Here is a 25,974-nt window from a genome sequence, read left to right as displayed (position 1 = left end):
TCTCACCTGTTGTCATGCACACATACAAACACGACAACAGCCGGATAATTCCGGTGAGAATATAATCCCAGTATAAATCAACGAACATGCAATCATATAATCAGTATAAAGCATGAAGTAGATATCCGATATATATCAAAGTCTGAAACATAATGAATATAAAATTATCAATCATACTCGTGACTCCACGACTCAGACTAGACTCAATCCTAGTCTAGGGATCCTGGTTTCCAGACGTGGCATTCCATATCGATCACCAGTAATAGAAGAAACTCCAATTCTATCCACATCGATAGCCAATCGTCCGCTGACCTATACGTGATAGACTTTGGCACTTTCGCCAATTCATTATCTTGTGACATCGTGCAATGTGCCCGTGGCGATCCCACCACTATCAGGTACTTCTGTCACAATATCACTCTTCTAATACTCGTCTAATACAGGCTTCCTATACACTGTCACGTACCTAATACTCTGATCGATGTCCTACCTTTACCATCGCAATCGAGTTCTGAACATTCTGATCGACTTTCTGAGCCGATTTAATTTTCAAAATCAGCTCTGGTTCAGCCCGAATAGCACATAATCTCAAAGGCTGACAATCTGTTTCAAAAGATAATCCAGACAAGCACCAGTCTTCAATCAAATTGGAAACACCCATAGTCGTTAAGGACAAAGAACATACCTTTCGACTCAGCGCATCTGCTGCTGCATTGGACTTCCCTGGATAATATTTAATCTCACAATCAAAGTCTTTCAGTAAATCCAGCCATCTCCGCTGTCTCATATTCAGCTCTGATTGCGAAAACAGATATTTCAAGCTTTTATGATCAGAATATATTTCAAATTTCTCACCGTAGAGGTAATGTCGCCATATCTTCAAAGCAAAGACTATGGCTGCCAATTCAAGATCATGAATTGGGTAACGAGTTTCATGGGGTTTTAGCTGTCTCGAGGCATAAGCAATCACATGCCCCCGCTGCATCAAAACACAACCCAATCCTCGGTGAGATGCATCACAATAAACAACAAAATCACGTACCTGAAGGAATCGTTAACACAGGCGCACTGGTCAATCTCTTTTTCAATTCCAGAAAACTGGATTCACAGTCTTCTGACCAAATAAACGGAGCATTCTTCTGAGTCAACTGCGTAATCGGTTTGGCAATACTCGAAAAATCTTTAATGAATCGACGATAATATCCTGCCAAACCCATAAAACTGCGAATCTCTGGCACAGATGTAGGTCTCGGCCAAAATCACGACTTCAACCTTACTGGGATCAAGATATACCGTTCGGATATAATATGCCCAGAAATACACATGTTTCAAGCCAAAACTCGTATTTCGACAGTTTGCATATAATTTCTCAGCCCTCAATTTCAACACAGTCTCAGATGTTCTGCATGCTCAATCATATTCTTGAATAAATCAAATGTCATCAATGAATATGATACAAAATCATCAAGATATTTTGAAAGACGGTTCATCAATCCCATAAACACATCTGGGCATTCGTCAAACCAAAGGCATGACAATAAACTCATAGTGTCCATACCTGGTTCTAATGCTGTCTTCGAGATATCAGAATCCCTGACTCTCAGTGATGGTATCCAGATCTCAATCATCTTGAATGTACAGATGAACCCTGCAACTGATCAAATAAATCATCAATACGAGGCAATGGATATTTATTCTTTACCGTTGCCTTGTTCAGTTGCATAGTCGATACAAAGTCTCATCGACCCGTCTTCTTCCTCACGAACAGTACTGGAGCACCCCAAGGAGATACACTCGGTCTGATATACCCCTTGGCCAGTAAATCCTCCAACTGTTCTTTCAGTTCTTTCAATTCGATCGGTGCCATCCTGTATGGAGCCCTAGAAATCGGAACTGTTCCTGGCATTAACTCAATGCTGAAGTCTATCTCTCGAATCGGAGGCAATCCAGGAATCTCATCTGGAAAGACATCAGCAAATTCGCACACACCACTGGCAAATCCGCCAATGATGGGCTCGATTTCAGTAAATCAACTGAAATACCAGGAATCCATCCGCTCCCTTTCTGCAATAATCGAGTCATATTCATTGCAGATATCAAAGGAATTCTGCACGAGAACCCTTACCATAAAATTTCCACTCCTCAGCCATCTCAGGTCTGAATCGAACTATCTTGTGGAAACAATCGACTGTAGCTCGGTACTTGGTCAACATATCGATACCGATAACAATACAATCAAAATCAATAAACCAAGCACAATACAGTCTAACTCAATCGTATGCCCATCGTACTGCAGTATACACGATTTAACAGATTTCATGATATCAATCTGTCCCTAACGGAGACGTGACAGACACTACTGCAGACAATGACTCAATAGACAACATGACTCAATGCAAATCTCAGAAATAAAGGTATGAGATGCACCAGTATCAATCAGTACATATGCAGGATAACCAGAAATAAAACAGTTACCTGCAACTACATCGTCAGGTGCATCCTGTGCCTGCTCCTCGGTCAAAGCAAAAACTCTGGCCTGCTGTCTCGGAGGCTGGCTCACTGTCTGGCCCCCTCCTGGCCTCTGCTGTGACTGAGTAGGCGGTGCTGGCTGAAAAGTATGAACGGCAGATGGTCGTCTACCTGCCTGAGCCACTGATCCCGATGACTCAGCTGCCTGCGATCCCTGGGCACTCCTCTGGGGACACACTCGAGCAAAGTGTCCTTGCTGTCCACAAATACGACAGCTGCCAACCACTCCTCGGCACTGATCTGTGGAATGCCTCCCTCCACAAGTACCACAGTACGGTCCTGTATAGCTCTGGCCCTGACCGGTCTGTCTAGAGCCACTCGAACTGGACGAGCTAGTTCCAGATTTCTTGAATTGCTTCCCTCTAGCCCTCAAGAAATCCCTCTTCCTGCTACTGCTGCCACCTTCAAATCGAGGAGGTGGTTGTTGTGTCCCGATACTGGAAGCACAAACGAAGCCTCTCTCTGTCTCATCAGACCGCTTCGCTCCCTTGGCTCGTTCAAGGCATCGGTGAAATTGTTTGGCCTCCCGGTATTCACCAAAGTAAATATTTCTGGATTCAGGCCATTTATAACTGGTCCGCAATGGCCTCATCATGTTCAGCTACATGGGGAGCAAATCGGAGCAATGTAGAGAACTTAGCCACATAGTCCTCAATGTTTAACTGGCCTTGTCTCAAGTTCGCAAACTCGGCTCCCTTGTCCTTCCTATAAGATACTGGAAGAACCGTAGATAAAATTCAGACTTAAACACATTCCAGGTAATGGTACCTCGTTGTTCCAATGCCCGTTTCGTCGTGATCCACCAGTGTTTAGCACATCATGCAATTGGTGTCCTATCAGTTTCACCCTCTTTTCCTCAGTATATTCCAAAGATTCAAACATCGATTCAATATCGTCCAACCAACTTTCACATTCCACGGAATTCTCCGTACCTTTCAAAGTCGGTGAACGGAATGACTGAAATCTTTTCAACAATTGCTCCATTGGTAGGGTCACATCCATGGGATTCGATGTACTCCCCTGTTTGGTATTCTTCTCGGAGGCATATCTGAAATCAAAAGGATTAGCAACCCCAACCCAAAGTTCTATTTCAGTCCTCCTCCGATCATCTTACTGCTGATCCAGAATCGGCTCTGATTCGTTCTCAATAATACATGTTTTCAAATCAAGTCAGATAAACAGATAAACATGCATATAAAGCAGTAAATCATGCTAGCAATCAAAAGCAGGGAAAGAAAACACATTCTACCCCGCTCACTAGCTCCTATCTCAATCTCAAGGATCTATCGCTCTGATACCACCTGTTGTGGGGACCCGGACGCTAATCAAGTTCTTAATCATCATTGGGACTAATTAATCAATTATAAAACAGGGTCTAAATTTTTTTTTAAAATGCGGAACGTAGTGAAATCAAGCTAATACATATCAGTATATAATAAAGTACAAGTCCTGTACCGTCTACAATCAGTACAAACTAGGTTCAACAACTATATCAAGTGTTTAACCCTATATACAATCCAAGTCCGGAGCCTCCACTCTAATCACGATCTCTCCTCATCTCCTGGACCCTGATCCTGTCCCACCTGTTGTCATGTACACATACAGACAAGACAACAGCCGGATAACTCCGGTGAGAATAAATCCCAGTATAAATCAACGCAAACCTGCACTCATATAACACAATATATAAGCATGTAATCCTAGGCCGTAACCCAATAATATGTATCAAAATCTGCATAAACATAAACAATCTTTTTTTTATTCAGACTAGACTCAATCCCTATGTCTAGAGATCGCGGTTTCCAATGTGTGTATTCCTATATCGAATTTCCGTAATAGAAGAACTCCTTTCCTATTACTCGATATAACCAAATATGCTGTTTCCCTATATCGAATTCCGTAATAGAAGAATTTCCAATTCCCTATACTCGATATAACCAAACTATCCTGGCTGTCCTGCACATTATCCCTTCATGCCGATCTGTAGGCCTCTTATCGCTAATATCATTATCTTGAGACATCGTTGCAATGTTCCCGCTGGCTGATTCCCACCATCTATCAGGAACTTCTGTCACAAGGATTAACTCATCTGATACCATGCTATATCTTAATTCCAAGAGAACAATGCTACATCGAGTCACATCAATGCAAATATCAATGCAATAAAGTAAAGTATGTGATTTAGGGAAACTCAAGTCTAATCCGACTCAAGTCGATCTCCCAATACCACATTGACTTATACCTTTCTTTCGTCGGTTCTGGCTCAGTCGAAGTCCTGAATTCACAGTCTGTCTGGCAATGACAATATCAATAATCTCATGTCAATATACCTTTCAAAATCAATTACAATCTGATCAATCTTGATTTAATTCAAAATCACGGTCATAACGGTACAATTTCAATATCCCCGTCAATACAATATCCTCAGATCACAGTTACAATCCATAACTCCATATCCAATATACTCTGTAATCCAATCGTAATTCAAATCTGTCCTGATATAATCTAATATATCTCAGAAAATTTCATAACAATTCCATAATCAAGTCTTTTCTCATCTGACTTCGATTCTACGATTGTCTACATGTCAAGAACATCATATATGAATTCCTATTGAATTCTGACAATAGCATAATTTCAAAAGCATGTCAAAACGTAGCAAACTTACGTCCAGTTGTAGCCTACGTCGATAGGGACTACAGTACCGAAGTCAGGATTCAAAATTTGACAGGACGGATTGAACTAAATAAGCGTAAGGATTTTTCACTCTTCTCAAGAAGCTCTCTCTACGATTCTGATATTTCCTCTGAAGAATTGCAAGGATTCTACGTATTATATATCCCTATGCATTGCAAACTTATACGTGGCTACTTCTCTTGAACCTGGTCGGCCTCGGGCGGTGATAAACCACCGCTCGAGCTCGGCATCTCTGTCCGAGCATTTTCGGATTGCACATTGGCGCTCCAAGCGGTTTAAAATATTCCCCTCGGGCGCCATACTTTCTGCCCAACATGCCTACCACTGAACACTGGCGCTCGGGCAGGTCATTTTCTACCGCTCGGGCGCCACTAGTTCTTTAAAAACTTTGCACAATTCATATGAAAATCCTTATTCGTGTCCCGAATTAATCCTTTCGTATCATATCAAATTATAGTTCAATAATTACAGATTACCAGGATTAAATTCCAGGCATTACAACAACGCTGGGAACTGTAGGATTTTATCATGAAAAGGCCGTGAGTTTTTGAGTTTTATGTGCATGTGTGGTTCAAGTGGCTCGTTGCTTTTGCATGGGCTTGGGGGTTGTCATGGCTGGCTGGGGCTTGACCAGGGTCAGATTCGAAGGCTAGGTAGGGTCCTAGGACGACTAGAGGTCAAGGTAGTGAGTCTAAAGACTCAACACGTATAAACCGGAATAACGAGTATTACGTAATAAAACCACATGCAACTTTAAAAATCGAGCGTACATACTAAACTTGAACTTGCATAACGTAATTTGAACATACATACATACATATATAGACGTGCTATAACTTGAAAGCTTTAATAAACGTGCTTGCATAACTGAACGTAACTTAACATAATTTAACGCTTTCCAATTCTAACATAATTTGTTCACAAGACATTTAGCATACCTCAAAAACTTAAAATATTTTCTTGCGCGTCAACATACTTATTGTTGTTGAGGGCTTCGTTGGACTTCGATCGGGGTCGTTGCTGCACGTACTACCATGAATTCACATACTTGAGTTGCATAACTAGACGTAGGTAGTCCTGCTTACTTACGAATTCGTTCAATTCCTTATGACGTTCTAGAATTCCATGGCTCGACCTTGTAAATCATTGTACTAAACCATGACATCAACCTCAAAAATGTTATAATATTTTTTCCCAAATATGAAGGACACGGACCCCGTGCCTACCTCCGTGTAGGGATCCGTGTAGACTCGGGTGAGAAGGCTCGAAAGGAGGGTGGACACGGACCCCGTGTCAGGGTCCGTGTGTGGGTCCGTGTAGACTCTGGAAAAATGCACTCCGGGAGGAAACAAAGGCACGGACCCCGTGCCAGGGTCCGTGTACCTGCGGGACAAGTAAAGCTTCGGAAATTCTAAACAGGTTTCGCTTAACAGTCTAGACTCGATTGCACGGACCACGAATCGACACCCCAAGACTCATCCTAGCATGCCATAACATCAAACCATATTCGTACAGATTCCCAAAGCGACGATGTTCGCCCTACGACATATCCAATTCAAAACGTAGCAATTGACACCAATTCGTTTTCCTACGACTTCTAATGCATTCGAGTGCCTATCGACACTAAACGACGTATCAATTAACATCCCAACATCATACTAAGCATACCTAGACGCAGCAACGATCACCTGTCGATCCCCAACGAAGCCTGCAACATAGAAACTTCAAGAACACAATTTTCGTAAAAGTCGCAGTTTGAGCAGTCCCACGAAAAGCGTCATAACTCACTCAATTTTCATCCAAAAATTTCGAATTTTATATCAAATCTAAGGCATCGAAAAGTTATACAATTTTCTAGTTTAAAGTTTTCTCAAACTCTCGACCAAAAATTCGCAGTTTCAACCAGAACAGTAAAAACGTGATTTTAGATCTAAAAAAGGCTCCAAAAACGATTTAAACATGATTGCTCAAACTTCTACACAACATACACATGGTTTTACGCATAAATAACAATGCACGCATAATATGACATGATCGATGTATCAAGAACAGAATATACGTGCCTATAAATCTTTAACGTTACCGAACGACGACACCGAAGCGGAGAAAGATGCGAGAAATGATCCGGGACGAACGTGGCACTAACTTCCTTGAAGAAAAGGGACGAAAATTGCTGAATCCTTAGGGGAGGGAAGGGGCGGCTGCTTCTAGACCAAGAACCCTAATATTTTCTCTTAAAAAATGAAATTTTGAATTGTAATGTGTGTGGGTGTTTACGTGAATGTGTGTGTGTGTTAGTGGTGTGTGTGCGTGTGTTTGGGTTTACAAAAAGGGTAATTAGAGCTAATTAGGTTAATTAAATAAATAATAAAAAATCACAAGATAATTAAAATGCTAATACCCCAAAGTGAAATAATGCACACAAGTGCTACATCTTTAAAAGTCTTAAAATCACATAAATCAATAAATTAGGCTTTTAAAATACTAAGCTCTCAATAAATCATTTAGAATGCCCCTAACTTAATTTAAAATTAAATACCACATTTTAAAATTGCCAAAATCGTCGCCGGTCTCTTTTCCTCGATCCCGCCTCAAATAATCGCCTGAACATAAAACTCAAGAAAAACGTTTAAACATGAATCAATTAAACATATTATAATTTAAAATAATGCAAATTCATAAATCATGAATTAAAACCCAATTTAATGAAATAAACATGCATTCAAACAATTTAGAAAATACATAAGGAATTTAATAACTTGCACGCACGTGGTTCATGTGGACCTCAAATTTCGGGACGTCACAATCTATCCCCTTTAATTTGAATTTCGTCCCCGAAATTCGCTTATCCTCGATAATCCAAAAGTTAGATTCTTAATTCTAGTATCCCAACGATCCACGCTACCGCTGCGCTACTCTGAATAAAATTAAGTCTTATGTTGTCCTTACGTCTCTTCAATCCTAATTAAATTGCCTACCAAAAACCTCGTTTGCGAATCACAACTTAAAACGACTTATGGCGTCTTAGTTTTACTTTACTATGAACTCGAATTCTGACTTTTCTCACAATTCTCAATATTAGGAATAGAGGTTCAAACTTATCGTATCTTACTTTCTCATACCATACCCCTAATGCTCATCTAACTATTACATACGCATTTATGCAGTCCAACCTAAGAGGTCTTAGCACCAACGGTGACTGATCAACTTCCATCCTCAGCAATATACTTAAAAGTTAAATCTTATCTTAATCCCCATAATAATATTGGCCTACAATCCTTGAATCGAATATGTACCTTACGATACAAACTTACATAACTTAGCTATTTACGAGTACGTCCCAAATATAAAATTGTTGCCGACCTTTAATTTCGAGTAACATAAATCCGTAAAACACCAAAATATATAATATCGATCCTCTCCTTAAATAATAAAAACTTTCTAGCATCAATCACAAGCTTAAACTATTTTCTTCACGATTACAATATAGTTAAAGCCGAAGACACTTGAACCTTCCTCATTGGAACGAATGTCCCACTTAGACGTATCCCCAATACTCAATTAATTCTAGCGTATAAAACTTAATAAGCTTTCTTTACTAATAATGGACTAACTCTAATAAAGCAACTCCACTTATAACCCATAGAATTCTAGAATCCCCATATCAAGCTTGTAGATTTCTTACTCAATAAAAATCTTAATATTCATTTATTGATAACTTATGTTGAACACCAATAATTCCCTTTGTTTTTACTTCACCCAAAAATTCCGTATGAGCAAATATCCCATAAATTTGAAATTCAACCTTACGCAGTTCAAATAGTTTTGGATAACAAAATTCCAACACACATATTCACTTATTCTCAAGTTTCTTAATAACCTACAAAAATTTCCCAAGACAAGATGTCTACCTCAATTCTTACATGCGTCGTTTATCAAATAACCTAATCATCAACCATACCCAACCTTCCAGAAAGATCAAATTCCAACAAAGGTAGAAGCTTAACTGTTACAATCATGACTAAAACTTATGACCGTCAACTTAAGTTCCCACAAAAAAAAAAATTCGCTAACTCAATGTCTACTCTTATAACTTAGCTAACCGATCAACTTTACCTCAAATCGTTATCACCCTGAATTTTAAATTTGCCGCAACATTAATTCACTAGCGCTTAACTTTTCGAGCCCAATGTCGATTAATCTAACAATCCCCTTGATTACCATTTTTTATAATATTATAACCCAGATACTTCAAGGTTCTAATGATCCCTTCGAGCTTAAATCATCGAAAATTCCTATCATTTAAACCATTCAATTCTCACTTACTGCTAAACTAGTCCCCCAAATTTCTTAAAATTGTAGCATTAACTCATTATTTCCTCAAAATTATCCAGTTTGTCCTAAATTTCGGGAATTCCACATTTACCATAAGTTCTTGGTGTTCCTAATTCCATTGTGTAAGTTTCTCGCAACATAAAATTCAAAAAATTTAAGCTTATTAGACCCATATTCAATTCTCATAGCCTCAAAATTTACTGATTTAACCCAGGTGTTCTCAAAAATTCGAATTTAATGCCCAAAATTTTCTGAATTTGCAATTTGACCCTTAAAGTTCTCGAAATTACATTTTTGGCCCTACAACTCTTCAAAATTGCATTTCCGGTCCCCAATAAAATCTTTGATTTTAGTCTCATTAAACCTTAAAATCCTCGAAACTCGGAATTTAATCCCAAACGATAAATTCAAAACTAGTCCCTTAGGATTTTTATCTTTGCACTTAGGTCCTGAAACAATTGGTCATTACCACTAGGTCCTTAAAATTCTCAATTCGTGCAATTAAATCCTTAAATCCAACTAGAGGGAGCATGCATCCTAAATAAATTCTATTCTTGTATATTTCCAAATATCGTCGTAGTCTCAAATAATTAATCCATACAAGGAGTTCTCAAAAAGCAACTCAGCTAACAACCACAAACCATCAGTAATTTCTTAGAAAATCTACAAGTGCCAAAAGCATTTGTAATTGTCAAGTTTAACTTATGACCCACAAGTATAACATCAGTACTACTAACCAAAAATTAATATAGACAAATCATCTCCAACTTTTCCAGACGCCCAAAAGCAAAATTCTTGCTCATGTCCAATTCCACCACACCAGCATGCTAGAAAATAAAATAATTTCTCATTTCATGTCGTAACATGCATAAAAGTTTTAAGGATCCAATCTCAATTCATAACGACAGATAAACCTGTACTCTAAAACGTATGTCATGTAAACATACAGGTGGTTGCATTAAAACATGCACATGCTGAAATCATGACTTGAATGCTTAATACATGAAATAATTTAAAATTTTAAAACTTACAGACTTGAGGTGTGACTTCGTGAGCTTCTTGCGACTGGCGGTAGGCATAACCCTTTGCAAGAACGCCGCTCTGATACCAACTGTAACGAACCGTACTTTTCATACTTAAAATTTGTGGAAAAATTAAAAATTTTCTTGAATGTAAAAATACTTTCAATGCTTATCATAAAATATCTCAACCAAGTCCCCCGTAAGACATGGTTGCTCAAAATAACTTCAATAAAATTGGTTCACGAAAGGTTTGCTCAGAGTGTTTCCATCAAAATATGAAATCAGAGTAATTTAGCTTTTGCATAAAACATAAACATTGCGGTCCTCGGGTTAGCCTCCCGCTCAGTCCAAGTCTGCCCCTTGGTCGCACCTCCTGTCTCCTCATCAACATACTCAAATAATCGCCTGAACATAAAACTCAAGAAAAACGTTTAAACATGAATCAATTAAACATATTATAATTTAAAATAATGCAAATTCATAAATTATGAATCAAAACCCAATTTAATAAAATAAACTTGCATTAAAACCATTTAGAAAAATACATAAGGAATTTAATAACTTGCACGCACGTGGTTCATGTGGACCTCAAATTTCGGGACGTCACACTTGGGGGTTGTCATGGCTGGCTGGGGGCTTGACCAAGGTCAGATTCGAAGGCTAGGTAGGGTCCTAGGACGGCTAAAGGTCAAGGTAGTGGCTAGGGAAGAGTCCTAGTGAACTAGGACTCTCCCCCATGCACGGTTCTGTGCGCAGCAGGGAAGTGGGCTTGCGGCTGGCCTAAGGGCGAGCCAGGGTGGTCCATCAGGGTCAAGGTATATGGTCAAGGTTTGGGGCAGGGGCTGTAGTGGCTGGGCTCGACGTGGCTCGAGCCATAAGCAGAAAGCGTGAGGATGGCAGCAAGAGTACGCGCAGGTTGCTGTCCTTGGTTCAGGGGTTCGCAGCTTGGGTTCTGGTGGCTGGGCTGGTTTGGGCTGGAGCTGGGCGTGGTCCAGGGGTTTTCAGGGTCGGGTGGGCTCGAGGGTGGCTCGGCTGGAGGTGACCTAAGCTAACTAGGAGTCTTGGGCGTGAGTGAATTTTGTGCATGGCTATTGGTTTCTCAAACAGGTGGTTTGATGCGTGACTTAGAGGCTGGAGCTGTGGTGGCTAGGGTCTGGGACTGGTATAGGGTCAGGAGAGGTCATGGGTGGTCAGTTGTTAGATGGCTTGATGAGTCATAAGGCAACTAGGAAACCTTATACAACTACAACACCTCACGCACACATACACATGCAATTGGTCTACTGTCCAGCAGGGTTTGAGCGAGTCAGGGGCTAGTTCCAAGGGTCAGGGCTGGTTAGGAGGGTGCCTAGGTGGGTTGGCTTGGGTTTGGGTCGATGTGGCTCGGGCGTGGCCCAAGTATTTTGGGAGATGGCTCGGTGTGTTCGATTATGTGTCAATTTCGAAAATTAAAGAACAAAAATTGAATCAATGGGTCCACGGGTGTGGCTGATGATTTGGAAGGATAGAATAAATACTAAAAATATTATGTTTAAAATTTGGGATCAAAATAATGAGTTTTGGAATTATCCGGGATTTAATCGCCGTACGAAACGATAATTAAAGAATAAATTGAAAAACCTAGTTTTAAGCTTCATAAAATTATGGAAAATTATATTTAAGCTTAAATAATTATTTAGAATAATCTTATATCATTAAAAGTGAGAAAAATATAAATTCGAGAATTTTTACGTCCAAAGGTAAAACGGTAATTTTACACTTAGGAAAACTCGAAAACGCTTGGCAGCATCTCGAAGGATCATAACAATGTTAAATGATATTATATGATTTAAAATGATGATTTTTATGATAATATGTATTTTTATGATTTATGGTAAAGCTATGCAATTTATACCGTTTAAAATGTTATTTTTGGAAAGCTGTCTTATTTTATGCTTTTTAAAGAAAATGAAAAATATTTTTGAGGGATGTGAATTGACTGTGACAGAAGATATGATATATGATATATGATTTTGTGGGAATGACTTGAGGGCCAAGGGCCAGGAGAGCCCATATACAGGCCAAGGCCCCACAGGGACCCCGTTTACGGGCCAAGGCCCCACAGAGACCCCGTGTATGGGAAAAGGCACAGAGGACCCTGGCAATCGTATTTTCACGATGGAGCCTAGTGCACACCCCCATAGACCATTTGGAGTTAAGACTGCAGTCTGCCAAAAGATAAAAGCTAGTCACTTTCAAGGATCAAACTTTACCCAAAATGATATATGATCGAAAGCTTATGATAAAAATGATTCTTATGATATATGATTTATGATGAGGATTAAAGCTATTTTCAAAATGAATTATTTGTGCTTAAAGATTATTTTTACATGATTTTTAAAGGATTTATTTATGTTTAAAGTTATTTTAAAATATTTTACGATTTATGATTTAATTATTCTAAAATGATTTTAAATGGTTTATTTATGTTCAAAAGATATTTTAAATAAAAATATGATTTTAATGCGTGTGAATGTATATATATTATTTGCTATCCATATTTAAAACGTGTTGAGTCTTTAGACTCACTAGGTTTGTATGATGCATGATTTGATGATTTATGAGAGGCGGTGATGATTGAGTGGATCGAGTGCAGCAGTACACACCTGAGGGTCTTTATGTTTCCGCACTAGCTTGTTAGATAAATGATTTAAAAATTTTGTTAATGATTTTATTAGAGATATTTTTGTGCTTCATTTTATTGTTAGTTGATCTTTTCAAAGGTCAATTTAAGAAGTTTTAGTTAGTTGATGGTTTAGGATTTTATTTTATACACTTGAGATTTAAATTGTTAAACTATTATGATTCATGATTATGTTAAATTATGTTATTTAGTAATTTAGAATTTATGGTTTAAGATTAGGAAAAAAAATCGAGGTCGTTTCATTTGTCTTCCGCGATCACGAGGCTGCGCACGCGATACTGCTTTTGTGACTCCTGGGCGCGCATGTGCGCTGCTACATGCCTGCTTTTGTTTCTGGTACTCTGCCTACATGCGCAGCTGCGCGTGGACAGTGTGTGAGCACACACTTCTTCCTGCCTTTGTTCGTCGCAGAGGAGCGAGCTTAGGGTTTCTATGTTTGCGGCTCCTCACGTCTCATTTTCACTTGATTTCAAGTCTTCTTGGCCACGACTTCCCTGCAACTGACAAAAACACAAGAAACACATAATTCCGTTCGATAACGAGTATAATCTATGCCAATTCCATGGATAATTTAACAGCAAACTTGCTCTTATCAAATCCTATCAAACTTAAGGTTTGTTAATCCCGAGCAAAATAAAATAAATTACATTCAATGCCATCCTAGGAACTAACACAACTCAAGCGGTGAAATAAACTGATCATCATGGCCTCAAATATCACGTGTCTGAGGTTTTCAAGTCTGATGCGTGCACCTATTACTTAACAGTTCATGTTTGTGGTGTGAATTGCCAGTCTCATCTACCCAACCCAACATAGTAATAGATTCATGCCGCTAGTTTACCTCATAGAAAGATATAATTTTTCAACTCAAGTTCCAAACTATCATCCATGGAAACAAGTATATACGCACCGAGATCACAAGGACTTTCGGTTAAACATTTGAATCAAAAGACAATCAAGGGATCATGCCAAAGTGTAACGTGATGTCATGATATGTGTATGTGTGAATGATCAAATTTCATACTCGTTGACAATGCTTTGGAAATGTCCATAGACTCAACTTTAACGACTCTTCTCCACTAATATAATAGATATGTGTGACTCGACTAATAGGTCTTGTAAGCTTATATTGTTTGGTTACGGCCCACGACCTCAATAAAGGTATGAAAATCAATTATGAGAGAAAACGCCCAAATTATTATTTTTTCAGCAACTTCCACCTCTTTCATATTTCACCTTTAATTGAATTTTCATCATTTTCCATATCCAGTCTCTTTATTTGCTCATGTTCACCACTTCCACACCATACATTCCTCTTTTTCTTCACTTTTTTTTACATCCCCTTTTTTTCCCGTGAGTAATTTTTTTCTTCTCATTTGACAAGTGCTAAAGAGGTTTATTTCTCTCACATTCATGCAAAAATTTGTGTATCGGCTCAAGATTTTGGTAGTTGACGTGGGGCTAAGAAAAACACATGAACAGGGCTATTGTGTGCCTTAGCACACACCATTCAATTTTTTAATTTGCTCAAAATGGGATACTAGAGATTAATATGATTTATCGGTAGGTTCGAAAGGCTCAAACGATCCAAAAATCTCTTAAATCATCCCTAAGCCACACATTATCTGTATTTTACTTTGATGAGTGTTAAACCAAGTTCTAGCCTACTTCTCATTCACAAATCAACTTATACAAATCGATCATGTACATCAGAATAATAATATGGCTATTTTATAATAAATTTCAGAATACACATCTTATTTTTGTTAGACTAAAAAAGCTTCAAATGATATATTATAATAATATGTATCTTTCACCTATTTATATGTTTCCATGATGGATCAAGTCACGTCTCTATCGGCCCATTAGTGTATTATTCTCCGGCCCACTAACTAATCGATCAAATTTCTTCTTCTTCCATTGGAAGGACCAAGCTTTGAGGCATTTCTTAACAATCTCCACATTGTCTACAAGTCTGGCTCCTTTTCCAATCTGGTTCGAGCTATTCCACGTCCACTGCATTAACCAAATATTGGCTTGCAGCAGTGCTTTTGTTAACATATTTGTCGGGTTATGTTCCGTGGATATTTTCTCAAGTATTACCTCCCCCTTTGATGTCACATCCTCACAAAATGTAACTTCACATCTATATGCTTGGACTTTTCATGATACAATTGATGTTTTGTCAAGTGTATGGCACTTTGATTATCACAATGAACTTTCACTTGTTCTTGTTCTAAACCAAGCTCAGATGTAATTCCCTTTAGCCATATTGCTTCTTTGACTTCCTCTGAAACTGCTATAAATTCAGCTTCTGTTGTGGAAAGTGCCACCACCGACTGCAGGGTAGCCTTCCAACTGATCGCAGTCCCATATATCGTGAATATGTAGCTTGTTATTGACTTCCTCATGTCTAAGTTCCATGGATAGTCAGTATCTATGTATCCTATCACTGGACTTGAGTCTTCTTTTTGTTTCTTGAATACTAGCCCCACATTTGTTGCACCTTTCAAGTATCTCAATGTCCACTTTAATGCTTCCCAATGCGAAGATCATGGGTTAGCCATAAACCTGGAGATTACATTTATGGCATAGGAAAAGTTTGGACTACTACATACCATGCCATACATGATACCCCCAACAGCACTGGCATTAGGTATGTACTGCATTGCTTCATTTTCTTTTTCATCCTTTGGTGACTTCTCGTTTGAGAGCTTTAGGTGCTGCCTGATAGAAGTGGTGATTGTCTTCGAGTTCTGTACATTGAATCTCATTAGTACCTTCCTTAGATATGAACCTTGGCTTAGGGTTAAAGCCTTATTTCGTGATCTATGGTTATATCCATCCCAAGTATCCTCTTTACTTCTCCTAGATTTTTCATTTCGATCTCTAAATTGAAATTTTCTTTAAGGCTTGCTACTTATGACTTCCGACTACTTGCAATGAGTGTGTCATCTACATAAAGAATGAGGTCTGATTTGACTTTGTCCCCTTTCCTTTTAATATAGACGCAACTATCAAAGTTGCTCCTTGAAAAATTTATTCTTTCCATAAACTCATCAAATCTCTTGTCCATTGTCGTAAGCTTTGCTTAAGTCCATACAATGATTTATTCAATAGGCACACTTTATTCTGATTTTCTGGTTTGACATATCCATCTGGTCGGTCCATAAAAATGGTCTCCTCGAGATAACCATGTAGAAATGCAGTCTTTACGTTGAGTTGTTCCAACTCAAGATTGAGTTGTGTGACTAGGGCCACTATAGGTCTAATTGAGCAATGTTTAACCACCTGTGAATACATTTTGTTGAATTATATCCCTTCTAGTTGATCATATCCCTTTGCAACTATTCTCGCTTTGTATTTTACATTCCAGTTCCTGGAGTTACTTCCTTTAACTTGTAAATCCATTTGCACTCAAGTGTTTTTCTTTCTTTTGGTTTCTCTACAAGCTTTCGGGTGTTGTTCTTTATCAATGAATTCATTTCTTCATTCATTGTTTCAATCCATTTATCTTTCTCTTTGCTGGCTAGTGCATCTTTGTACGAGGAAGGTTCTAATTGTTCTAATAGTTCAAAAACATTTAGTGCATACTAGATTAGATCTGCATGTCCGTATCTCTGAGTTGGCCTGATTTCCCGCTTCTCTCTGTCTCGTACCATGTTATATGAATTGTTGTCTTGTACTAGATGATTAGTTTCTGTTTCATCATTCTGGTTTGTCTTTTTATCATTGGTTTCCTCATTATATTGTGTTTGATTTTCTCCTGGTTGCTCCACCTTGACTTGTATTTCCATGTTTCCAGTTTATCAGCCCTTGAGCAGCCTTCCTTAAGCGTGTATCCCATATTTGACTCATCAAATACTACATCTCTTGTATTAAAACATCTTGGCCCCTTTGTTTCCAGGTTCCATAATTTGTATTCCTTCACTCCCTCAGGGTATCTAATGAAGATGCACCTTAAAGCTCTTGGTTCTAGTTTATCTTGCTTAATGTGAGCATATGCTAAACACACAAATATCCTCAACTTCGAGTAGTCAACTGGTGTACAACTCTAAAACTCTATAGGGTCTTGAAGTTAATGGCACTTGAAGGACATCTATTCACTAGATAGCATGTTGCTTATAAAGTTTCCCCCCAAAATGGTTTTGGTAGACCAGCATTAATGATCATACATCTCACCATCTCTAATAAGGTACGATTTATCCTTTCCGCCAACCCATTTTGTTGCGGAGTCCTGTCACAGTTCTATGTCTTGTACTGCATCTTTCTTTGCATAGTTCATTGAATTTATCTGAGTATTCGAGCCCATTATCGGTCCTTAAGTGTTTCACCTTTTTGTCACATTCATTCTCAACATTATGAAGCCACTCTTGAAACTTGGTTGCTGCCTCGTCTTTGGATTTCAAGATAAAAATCCAAACTCTCCTCAAGTAGTCGTCAATTATTGATATGAAATACTTTCCAACCCACGAGTTTCTATTTTCGAGGGTCCCCATAGATCAGAGTGCATGTACTCTACGGGTTTAGTGGTCGTATGCTTGGTTAGAGTGATTTTCACTTTCTTTGATTTGCTAAGAACACATTGTTCACAGAAGTCAAACTCATGTAATTTATCTCCGCATAGAAGATTTTGTTTGTCCAATTCCACTAATCCCTTTTTGCTTGCATGGCCTAGACGTAGGTGCCAAAGCTTGGTTTTATCCTGGTTTACTTCTGCTACAACAGACCCACCAACTATTGTGTCATCTAGGAGGAAGTATAGTGAGTTTGCTTTGACACGTTTCATGACCACCATAGACCCCTTTAGTACCTTAATATGTCCGTTCTCAGATGTAAATGTATATCCACTTGAATCCAGGGTGCCTAGAGATATTAAATTTCTCTTTAATTCTGGCACATATATCACGTGTTTGAGAAACATGTCCACTCCATCATGCATCCTAATTCGTATCGAGCTAATTCCTTTGATTTTGCAGGCCTTATTATTTCCCAGGAGAACCAAACCATCTTCTTATTCTTGAAGATCTTCAAACCAGGATTTTATCAGACACATGTAGAATGAACAACCAGCGTCTAATATCCATCCATCGCTTGAGTTTTTATTCTTGACTGCCAGTACCTCTGGGGATTCATAGCCATCATAAGCAATTGATACTTTCCTTACATCTGCAGATTTATCAATTTGCTTATTTCTATTTTCTGGGCAATTTCTTTTGAAATGGCCCTTCTTATGACATATGAAGCATTTAAGTTTCTCTTGTCTTCGAGATCTTGACTGCCTATTTCTCGGTTCTTCCTTTGACACGTAAAATTTCACCATGTTTCTCACCATTTGCTTGAATCATTTTCTGTAATTCTTTCGATTTTAAAGCAGACTAAATTTCTTTGAGGGTGATTGTTTGTTCTCTACCGTACAACATTGCATCTCAAAAGTTTTCATAGATCTTGGGAGGGCATTCAACAATTTCAGAGCCTTATCTTCATCCTCGAGCTTTACCTCAATGTTCTCAAGATCATCTACAATTTTTGTGTATCCTTCAAACTGATCTTCAAGATTAGCATCCTCGTGTATCTTGAAAGAATATAGTCTTTGTTTCATAAATAGTCTATTCGCCAATGACCGACTATTTAGCCAATGACTTGGTCATGTACAGAATTTCTAGCTTCGCCCAGACAGCCACTGCAGATTTCTCTCTCGCCACTTCTCGAAGAGGCTTGTCTTGAAGACAAAGTATTATTGCACTGTGTTCTTTCTCCAGAATTTCATCTTTGTCTTTGATGGTACTTAACATCTTTTCCCTTTTCTTGAGAGCTTCAACCAAGCCTTGTGCAATTACGTAGTCGATTCACACGGACGGAACCACTTGTTGAATTAAGTGTTTCAATGGTTTCCATTTCTTATGCACGAGTGATTAGAAGCACCTACCAATTCACACAACTTCTGTTTCACGCAGTAGAAAGTAACAGAGGCGCAAGAAGGTTACGTGGTTCGGCTGGTTCACAGCCTACATCCAAGGGAAAAGATAGCCTCCTTGTTTATTCACTGACCAAAATTGAGAGTTACAATACAGGCAATACTTTAGGCATAAGAATTCACAATCAAGTTTTTTTCTCCTTTGATTCTCTCCGGTCATTCCGCTTGTATTTTATGATTGTTTTTTTGGTCTATTCCTCGCCCTTGTATCCTTCACATATTTATATGTTTTCCCGATGGATCAAGTCACTTCTCTATCGGCCCATCAGTGTATTATTTTCCGACCCACTAACTGATCAATCAAAGTTCTTCTTCTTCCGTTGGCAGGACCAAGCTTTGAGACATTTCTTAATAGTTTAAATCTCCAAAATTAAGGTGTCAATTCGGATGAATTGGATGGGTTCGATTGGGTTGACACATGATATTATTAAAAAACTGTTCAACCCGAAAACTCCCAACCCGAACCCGACTAACTCGAGTCAACCTGACTCAACTCGATTTTGCTTTTTTTAATTTTTTTTAAAATAATGAAATAAAAATACAAAAATAATAACTATAATAATATTTTAATTTAAGCACATACAAACAAAATCTCCCTTGAGATTTAAATTTGAAAGTCTAATTTATATACTAAATCAAATAAACAATTGTTTAAAAAATAAAATATATATGCACAAAATAAATACAAAATGATGAAAACTTATTATATAAATATATCTTATTTTTTCAAATATAAAATATATAAAAATGATATTTATTAAATATTTTTTAAAAAAATTAAAATTTCGGATCAATCTGATTCGAACATGAAAACCCCATCTAAACTTGATTTTTTCGGGTACCATCTGGTCGGGTTGACAAAACGACGTTTTTTTAAGTACATTTTGACTGTAATCCTTCGATTGGTAAATTGAGTGTTATATTTTACTTTTTCATTTGATATAATCATTTTCTTTTATGTTGTCGATCATAAACTCTTAGCTTTTGGAAAGATTTTTGTGTTGTTGATATTTTATGAATGTATAAAGTATCAACAAATTTTTATTAGTGGGACAGTCGAATTTGAATAAATATTTGCTAAATTATTTGTTTATATGTTTTTTCTTTTCGATAATAGTTATCTATGTTATCGATTTTTTTTTTGTCAAAAATTTAGTCCTTCATCTACTGACATCAGTGACGCATCAGTGTCATATCAGCACCACATCAAATAATAACTAAAAAAACAGACTAAAACTGAAATTTATTAATCTAGATGACCAAAATCGCAAAATCAAACATACAAGACAAAAAAAAAAAACAATTTTCTCTTCCACGCTAAAGAACGAGGATGCGTATACTGAGGAGCTTGTAACCAACCAAACATAGGCAAAATTTAAAGACAAAAAACACAAATGATTCACATCCTTTTCCCATTACATGAAAGACAAAAACAACTAAGAAACCAATGGCCACAATTTATATCTTTCACACTAGACTGATTGACTTATCAGTTACATTTCTTTTATTAATTAATGTATAAAACTTGCAACAACTTTTGATGGGCATTTCCAGAATATTCCCAAATGTATGCTTAAAATTAAACAAAAACTTGTGTGATACGGTCTCACGGATCTTATTTTGTGACACAGATCTTTTATTTGGGTCATCTATGCTAAGAGTATTACTTTTTATTGTGAATATCGGTAGGGTTGACTCGCCTCACAAATAAAGATTCGTAAGATCGTCTCAGAAGATACTTACTCTTAAAGTTATCAATTCTCACGTTGTCTCCATCAAAAGAGAGACGTCCATATGTAACAAAAACAGCCCAATAATTGTCTCGATTTTCACACTTAGGCCGGCAACGTGACACATTGATTACGTTCCTACTACACACTCCCTTCTTTCACATTTTCTGACTACTCGATAAATACCGCAAATTCGACGAACTAATCCCCATCATAGCCACAAAAATGGCAAGAATCACGAGGGGGGGATTCAATGGTTCTTCCATCTTGATCAAGTTGTTGGTGTTGCAAAGTCTGAGTATGCTCTCTTTAGGACAGGATTTCGATTTCTTCTACTTTGTCCTACAGGCGAGTGATTTCGAGCCTCTATATATGCATCGTTTTTCGCGAAGTAGAATTTTTTTCCCTTAGAAGGGACACGATTATATTAAACTTCGATGTCATGGTATGTGCAGTGGCCAGGATCATATTGCGACACGAAACAGAGTTGTTGCTACCCTACAACAGGGAAGCCTGACGCAGATTTCGGCATCCATGGGCTGTGGCCGAATTACAAAGATGGCTCGTATCCTTCGAACTGTGATCCCAACGATCCTTTCGATCAATCGAAGGTATAACACTTTTGAATTTTCATCTTAAAATGTGAAAACAGATATCACAAACTGAGAATGGATTGAATCTGTGGGGCATGCAGATATCAGATTTAATAAGCAGAATGCAGCAAAATTGGCCGACTTTGGCCTGTCCTAGCGGCAGTGGCTCGACATTTTGGGCACACGAGTGGGACAAGCATGGCACATGCTCCGAGTCCGTGCTGGACCAACATGGCTACTTCAAATCTGCTCTTAACCTCAAATCCAAACTTGATCTCCTCCAAATTCTTGAATCTGCAGGTAAATTCGGAGCCATTCGCTTTGGTTTTTTTTTCTTATTATTTTTTTTTCTGCGATCTCGTGCCTAAAATGAAATATAATAAATGTAAAATTATTCTGCATTTGTTACGAATTTATTGTATTCCAGAAATTCAACTGCGACGTACCTAGTCTTGATCCTAAAGCATGTTTGAAAACAAAATAAAATTAGATTTGGATTTGAAATTTTCAATTTCGTTTTGTATGTTTGGTTCATTATTTTTGAAAAATACGTTCACAAATGGCATTTCTTGGTCGGAAAATAAAGGGTTTTGAATTTGAAAATTTAAATTCAACCGTTATAATTATTTTTTTTAGTAATAAAATATTTTGTAGATCTATAATATTCTTTTAATTGAGAGATAGGATACTGTTTCTAATCTAGGGTAGAAATTTTGAAGTTAGTGTCAATAAAATTTTAATATATTTTGAGGAAAATATATGATTCATAAAATGAGAAACAAATTGTAATAATTTTAAAAAGTGAAAATGACACGTGATATTTTTAAAAAGAGTAAGTCTCTTGTGAGACAGTCTCACATATCTTATTCATGAAACGAATCAACTATACTCATATTTACAATAAAAAATAATATTTTTAGCATAAAAGTAACATTTTTCATAGTTGACCTAAATAGAAGATCTGTTTTACAAAATTGACTATCGCAAGAGTTTTCGTGTTTTAAAAAACATTTCATCTTCCATTTTTACATTCCAATAATTAACAAATCCAACCAATCCCGAAAGGATTTCGAATAATTTAACGAAGTCACATCAAATTTTTCCGAATACTAATTTCATTTCGAAATCTCATCCCGCCAAAATGTACGAAACAATAGAAATATAAATTCCGTCAAATCCCGGGATTCATGACTATCAAAAATCACTCATAATTTTTTCCAAATTAATAATGTGTTTCAGGGATCAATCCAGATGGAGGAAATTATGGTTTGAGCAGCATAAAAAGTGCAGTTGAAAGAGCAATTGGATACAGTCCTTGGATAGAATGCAATGTTGATGAATCTGGGAATAGCCAATTGTATCAGATCTACTTTTGTATTGACACTTCTGGCTCAAATTTCATCCAATGCCCGGTGTCGCCGCATGGGAAATGCGACTCTACCGTTGAGTTCCCATCATTTTAGGAACATTTATCTTTCTCTTCATAAAAATATTAATTTGAATCAAAGAGAAATACTAATAATTTGTCGATACGATTCATATCTGACCATTATTTATGATTTTAATCATCTATGTATATTACTGAACTTAATCTTGTCTGCTATTTTTTTTTTTTACATGTTTTAGTTATTTTTCAGGCTCAACGTCGAAGTAGAATCAACATGACGTCGATCACTCACATCAATATTTTGATGAAAATGACTGAAATTGAAAAAATTAAAATTTGATAATATAGAACATCATATTCTTAAACTAAAAAAACATTCCGATTCTATGTTTAGTTTTAAATCTCTTCTTTATATAATTATTTTAGTGGATAATAATGTTTAACACTACTATTGAAAATACCAAAATTAGAAATGGTTTTTCCGAATTAACTTTCTGAATCTGGTGCATTGTTCTAACTCAGGGCCAAGTCGGGCATATTAGAGGAATTATTTTATTAATTATGTTTAATTATCTCGTATATCTTCTATTTATGATTTGTATATGTCTATACTATTATCATATCTTATAGATTAGGTAATTAGCCATATTTAGAATATTTGATTGATTTGAATGAGATTTGGTCCACAACCCAATATCTTGTACGCGTATATATTCTTCACCATTATTCAATGAGAATACAAGTCATTATTTCAAATATCTTTATGGTATCAGAGCATGACGTTTCTGGCCAATTTTCTCTTCCCTTTTCCTTTCCCGTCACGTAATATTCTCTTCTTTGCTTAACTATAATGGCTTCTGATAAACCTCTGCAACCTCCCATACCACTATTCAAAATACCCAAGACCCAAATACCCCTCTTGTTACCATCAATATTACAAACATCACAAAATTGACCATCAACAGCTACATCACGTGGAGCCTCCAAATCAAAAGCATTTTAGAAGGATATGATCTTTTTGGCTTTCTAGATGGTTCTCATCACAGTCCTACACCAACTATCACCGTGAGTGGTCAGTCGGCTCCAAATCCAATATACACAACATGGAAACGCCAGGGTCATCTTCTTTTCAGTGCACTCCTTGGTGCAGTCTCTCTACCCATTCAACCTCTTCTTGCCCGCTGCAACACCGCTCAGGAGGCGTGGGCCACCTTGGCTTATACTTGTGCGAAACCAAGTCGTGGTAAAAAAAAAACCCGAACCCGAACCCGAAATTATCGGGTACCCGAAAATTCGGGTAGTGACCTAAATCGGATCGGGTTCGGGTAATTAAAATGCTACCCGAAAAAATCGGGTACCCGACCTGAACTACCCGAAACCCGAAAAACCCGACTCGTGCCCACCCCTAAATGCTCGTGACACGTCTATCTCCTTTGATGAAATCCATGAAAAACTTATCAACAAGGAGGCATCTCTCCAACAATCCAACACCCAGCCATCATTCTTTCCGGCTACTGCAAACCCTGCCAATCAACGCAACAATCAACCTTGGCGTCCTTCCACACCCGCTCTTCATAATCAAGGACAACAGTCAAATGCTCCGCGTAACGACCGTCATTCACCACGTCCATATCTTGGATATTGCCAAGGATGTGGTGCTCAAGGACACACTCTCAAACGTTGCTCCCTTTATCGACTTGTCAACACTCAATCCCCTTCTGCTCCATTGTCACCACAATCACCGGCCCCCACGTCATGCTTCTCCATGGCAACCACGTGCACATTTTGCATCTCTCGAGACCACTGACACCCCCCACATGGCTACTTGATAGTGGGGCGTCGCACCATGTCACCAAAGATTTGAATAATCTTTCAATTCACACTCCTTATGTAGGGTCTGACGAAGTTATGATCGGTGATGGCTCGGGTCTTAACATTATCCACACTGGTTCCACAACTCTTCCTACTCATGCTCGCACCTTTAATTTATATAATATTCTATGTGTGCCAAACATGAAAAAGAACCTTATTTCTATCTATCAATTTTTCAATACCAACAATGTTTCTATTGAGTTCTTACCCTCTATTTTTCATGTTAAGGATCTAAGCATATGGGCAATCCTTTTGATGGGAAACACTAAAGATGGCGTCTATGAGTGGCCAACCTCCTCCCCAACGCTGTCTTCTCCACTTGTTGCCTTTTCCAGCGTCAAGACCATTTCCTCTGCATGGCACTCCAGATGAGGTCATCCATCATCACCCATTCTACCACATATTATGTCAGCATTTTCCTTATGTCACAAAAATCTCATTGTAATGCGTGTTTAAGTAATAAAAGTCATAAGCTTCCTTTTTCTACATCTACACTTACTTCATCTCACCCTTCCAAAATCATATTTTCAGATGTTTGGACCTCCCCCGTTTATTCTGTGGATGGCTTTAAGTATTATGTTATTTTTATTGACCATTTTACACGTTATGTTTGGTATTATCCATTAAAGAAGAAATATCATGTATGTGATGTCTTTATTCGTTTCAAAGCACTAGTAGAAAATAACTTCAAACACTCCATTGTCACTCTCTACTTTGACAATGGTGGAGAATATCAAGCATTAAATCAATTCTTATCCCTTCATGGAATTTCTCATCTTACTTCCCCCCCTTCCCCACATACACCTGAACACAATGGTTTCTCTGAACGCCGGCATCGACATATAGTTAAAACTGGCCTATCTCTACTTACTCACGCCTCCCTTCCCCTCATATATTGGAACTACGCCTTTGCCACCACTGTGTATCTCATTAATCGCATGCCCACACCCACACTCTCCCTTTTCTCTCCTTATCAATCCATTTTTCGTTATCCTCCAAACTACACGAAACTCCGTATCTTTGGATGCTTATGCTATCCATGTCTTCGTCCCTATTCTCATCATAAACTTGAGTCTCGCTCCATCCCTTATGTGTTTGTTGGGTACTCTCTCACCCAAAGTTCCTATCTTTGTCTTGATCCTTCCACCT

At 37.8% G+C, this 25,974-nt stretch overlaps 1 protein-coding gene across 1 annotated transcript; it reads left to right on the top strand.

Moving 5' to 3' along the window:
- Window positions 1-21,140: 21,140 nt before the first annotated feature.
- Window positions 21,141-23,160, top strand: LOC140820681 (extracellular ribonuclease LE-like). Its single transcript, XM_073181001.1, has 4 exons — window positions 21,141-21,321; window positions 21,429-21,584; window positions 21,668-21,866; window positions 22,806-23,160. Exons 1-4 carry the CDS (start codon window positions 21,199-21,201, stop codon window positions 23,027-23,029), a joined length of 702 nt encoding a protein of 233 aa, XP_073037102.1. The 5' UTR covers window positions 21,141-21,198; the 3' UTR covers window positions 23,030-23,160.
- Window positions 23,161-25,974: the final 2,814 nt, after the last annotated feature.

The sequence above is a fragment of the Primulina eburnea genome, unplaced genomic scaffold (assembly GCF_022965805.1).
Source record: "Primulina eburnea isolate SZY01 unplaced genomic scaffold, ASM2296580v1 ctg1342_ERROPOS1300000+, whole genome shotgun sequence".
NCBI classification, from domain to species: Eukaryota; Viridiplantae; Streptophyta; class Magnoliopsida; order Lamiales; family Gesneriaceae; genus Primulina; species Primulina eburnea.
Note: the sequence above shows the minus strand (reverse complement) of the source record. Positions and strands in the feature narration are given on the sequence as shown.